Here is a 3,850-nt window from a genome sequence, read left to right as displayed (position 1 = left end):
TCACTGGGGGGGGTGTCCCCTTTGTGACGTCACTATTGGGTGTGTGTCCCCTTTGTGACATCACTTGGGGGGGGGTGTCTCCCCTTTCTGACGTCACTGGGAGGGGTGTCCCCTTTGTGACGTCACTAGGGGGTGTGTGTCGCCTTTGTGACGTCACTTGGGTGGGGTGTCCCCTTTCTGACGTCACGGGGGGGGCTTTGTGACGTCACTAGGGGGTGTGTGTCCCCTTTGTGACATCACTGGGGGGGGGTGTCTCCCCCTCCTGACGTCACTGGGAGACGGTGTCCCCTTTGTGACGTCACTGGGGGGTGTGTGTGTCCCCTGTGTGACGTCACTGGGGGGGGTGTGTCCTCCCTTTGTGACGTCACTGGGGGGTCCCCTCGGGGGTCCCATCCAGCCCCCGTTGTTGGAGCTGGGCCCGCAGCACCGCGTTCTCGCTCTTGAGCTCCTCCATCTGCGGACAGGGGGCGGGGCTTAGGGGCGAGGAGGGGCGGGGCTTCAAGGGAGGCCACGCCCCCCCCCCTCTTTTCCCCATTCATTCGCTTTAATCAATGGGCAGCCAATGGGGTCTCACCTTTCTCCCTATAGACCCACACACCCCTTCTATGGGTCCCCCCCTTATCCCTATAGCCCCCCACATCCCTTCTATGGGTCCCCCCTTCTCCCCATAGCCCCCCACATCCCTTCTATGGGTCCCCCCTTCTCCCTATAGCCCCCCACATCCCTTCTATGGGTCCCCCCCTTTACCCTATAGCCCCCCACATCCCTTCTATGGGTCCCCCCCTTCTCCCTATAGCCCCCCCACACCCCCCCTATACACAAGCAGGGGGCGTGTCTTAAAGAGGGGGGCGTGGCTTAACGGGATGCGCCGCGTCGTTCCCACGCTCTCCCATTCATGATAATGAATGAACGGAAAGGTGGGGGGGAGGGCGTGGTGTAGTGTAGTGGGAGTGGCTTAGCCAGGGGGGCGTGGCATGGTGTAGCGGGCGTGTCTTAGCCGGGGGGCGTGGCATGGCGTAGTGGGAGTGGCTTATCGAGGAGGGGCGTGGCTTAACGGGAGGCGCCGCGTTGTTCCCACGCTCTCCCATTCATGATAATGAATGAATGGAAAGGTCGGGGGGGGGGCGTGGTGTAGTGTAGTGGGAGTGGCTTAGCCAGGGGGGCGTGGCATGGTGTAGCGGGCGTGTCTTAGCCGGGGGGCGTGGCATGGCGTAGTGGGAGTGTCTTATCGAGGAGGGGCGTGGCTTAACGGGATGCGCCGCGTCGTTCCCACGCTCTCCCATTCATGATAATGAATGAATGGAAAGGTCGGGGGGGGGGCGTGGTGTAGTGTAGTGGGAGTGGCTTAGCCAGGGGGGCGTGGCACGGCGTAGTGGGCGTGTCTTAACGGGGGGGGGGGCGTGGCCTAACAGGAGGCGTGGGCACGCCGTTCCCACGCTCTCCCATTCATGATAATGAATGAATGGAAAGGGAGGGGGCGTGGCGTGGTGGGCGTGTCTTAGCGAGGGGGGCGTGGCATGGTGTAATGGGCGTGTCTTAACGAGGGGGGGCGTGTCTTAACGGGAGGCGCCGCGTCGTTCCCACGCTCTCCCATTCATGATAATGAATGAACGGAAAGGGGGGGGGGCGTGGCGTGGTGTAGTGGGCGTGTCTTAGCGAGGGGGGGCGTGGCTTAACGGGAAGCGCCGCGTCGTTCCCACGCTCTCCCATTCATGATAATGAATGAATGGAAAAGGGGGGGGGGGGGGGCCCCAGATGTAGTGGGCGTGGCTTAACGGGGGGGGCGTGGCTTAACGGGAGGCGTGGGCACGCCGTTCCCACGCTCTCCCATTCATGATAATGAATGAATGGAAAGGGATTGGGAGGGGGGGCGAAGATATATAGGGCGCTCTAGGGCAGGCCCTATAGAGGAGTATTATGGGATGGCTGGGGGGTGTCACCTGCTGCCGGAGGAGGTCGTTGTCCATGTGCAGGCGCTCGGCCTCCTTGAGGGTGTCCTGCAGGCGCTGGTTGCTCTGCCGCAGCTCCCGCACGTAGTCGCAGGCCTTGGAGAGGATCCCCCCCTTGCTCTGCTTTTTTCACCCCCCACACACACACACAAACCCCATAGAAAGAAAGGTAACCCTAGAGGAACAGCGCACTGCCCCATAGACCCTATAGGAGCCACCCCATAGGACCTAGAGGGAGCCTATAGGAACATCCCCTCCCATAGACCCTATAGGATGCCCCCTCCATAGACCCTATAGGATGCTCCCCATAGACCCTATAGGATGCCCCCCCCATAGACCCTATAGGATGCCCCCCATAGACCCTATAGGATGCCCCCTCCATAGAACCTATAGGATGCTCCCCATAGACCCTATAGGATGCCCCCTCCATAGACCCTATAGGATGCCCCCTCCATAGACCCTATAGGATGCCCCCTCCATAGACCCTATAGGATGCTCCCCATAGACCCTATAGGATCCCCCACATAGACCCTATAGGATGCCCCCCATAGACCCTATAGGATCCCCCACATAGACCCTATAGGATGCCCCCTCCATAGACCCTATAGGATGCCCCCCCCATAGACCCTATAGGACCCCCATAGACCCCTATAGACTCCATAGCCCCCATAGACACCCCATAGCCCCCCACAGACCCCATAGCCCCCTTAGCCCCCCATAGCCCCCATAGCCCCCACAGCCCCCATAGCCCCCATAGCCCCTCATAGCCCCCCATAGACCCCCATAGCCCCCATAGACACCCCATAGCCCCCCATAGACCCCATAGCCCCCCATAGCCCCCCATAGACCCCCATAGCCCCCCATAGCCACCCCATAGCCGCCCCATAGCCGCCCCATAGCCCCCATAGCCGCCCTATAGACCCCATAGCCGCCCCATAGCCGCCCCATAGCCCCTCACCGCGCCGCTCTTGCTGGTGTCGGCGCCGCAGTCGGGGATGATCTTGGAGAGCTGCACGATCCAGTTATTGATCTTGTCCCGGCGCCGGCGCTCCACTGCCATGGGGCAGACCCATAGCGGGATATGGGGCAGACCCATAGCGGGACCCATAGCGGGGACCCATAGAGGGGACCCGGGGACCCATAGCGGGGACCCATAGGGGGATATGGGGGGGGACCCATAGAGGGGACCCATAGGGGGATATGGGGGGGGACCCATAGCGGGGACCCATAGGGGGATATGGGGGGGACCCATAGGGGGATATGGGGGGGGACCCATAGGGGGGACCCATAGGGGGACATGGGGTGGGATCCATAGGGGGACATGGGGACACCCATAGGGGAACATAGGGGGGACCCATAGGGCCCCATAGGGAGCCACTGGGAGCCATGGAGGAGCCATTGGGATCAATAGGGAGCCATGGGGAGCCATAGGGGTCCATAGGGGTCCATATGGGGGCCATAGGGAGCCATGGGGAGAGCCATAGGGACACCCATAGGGAGACATAGGGGTCCATATGGGGGTCTACAGGGGTCCATATGGGGTCTATAGGGATCCACAGGGGTCCATATGGGGTCTATAGGGATCCATAGGGGTCCATATGGGGTCTATAGGGGTCCATAGGGATCCATAGGGGGCCTATAGGGATCCATAGGGGTTATAAGGGGTCTATAGGGATCCATAGGGGTCCATAGGGGGCCTATAGGGATCCATAGGGGTCCATAGGGGGGTCTATAGGAAACCATAGGGGTCCATATGGGGGCCATAGGGACCCATAGGGATCTATATGGGGTCCATAGGGGGTCTATAGAGATCCATAGGGGGTCCATAGGGATCCATAGGGGCCCATATGGGGTCTATAGGGGCCCATAGGGGGTCTATAGTGATCCATAGGCGTCCATAT

At 61.1% G+C, this 3,850-nt stretch overlaps 1 protein-coding gene across 1 annotated transcript; it reads right to left on the bottom strand.

Moving 5' to 3' along the window:
• Positions 1-336: 336 nt before the first annotated feature.
• On the bottom strand, positions 337-3,009 carry LOC134169952 (upstream stimulatory factor 2-like). Its single transcript, XM_062630935.1, has 3 exons — positions 2,908-3,009; positions 1,941-2,069; positions 337-454 (listed from the first exon to the last, which is right to left on the bottom strand). Exons 1-3 carry the CDS (start codon positions 3,007-3,009, stop codon positions 365-367), a joined length of 321 nt encoding a protein of 106 aa, XP_062486919.1. The 3' UTR covers positions 337-364.
• Between the last annotated feature and the right edge of the window lie 841 nt (positions 3,010-3,850).

Source organism: Pezoporus occidentalis, unplaced genomic scaffold (genome assembly GCF_034315485.1).
Source record: "Pezoporus occidentalis ecotype Australia unplaced genomic scaffold, CSIRO_AGI_Poc_V1 ctg3603, whole genome shotgun sequence".
Taxonomy (NCBI): domain Eukaryota; kingdom Metazoa; phylum Chordata; class Aves; order Psittaciformes; family Psittacidae; genus Pezoporus; species Pezoporus occidentalis.
Note: the sequence above shows the minus strand (reverse complement) of the source record. Positions and strands in the feature narration are given on the sequence as shown.

Excerpts from the sequence above, each read along its gene's own strand:
- LOC134169952 (XM_062630935.1), bottom strand. The coding sequence starts at position 3,009 with ATGGCAGTGGAGCGCCGGCGCCGGGACAAGATCAATAACTGGATCGTG. Across the intron at positions 2,070-2,907 it reads ACACCAGCAAGAGCGGCGCG|AGCAAGGGGGGGATCCTCTC; the intron begins GTGAGGGGCTAT and ends TGAAAAAAGCAG. Across the intron at positions 455-1,940 it reads ACGACCTCCTCCGGCAGCAG|ATGGAGGAGCTCAAGAGCGA; the intron begins GTGACACCCCCC and ends CCCTGTCCGCAG.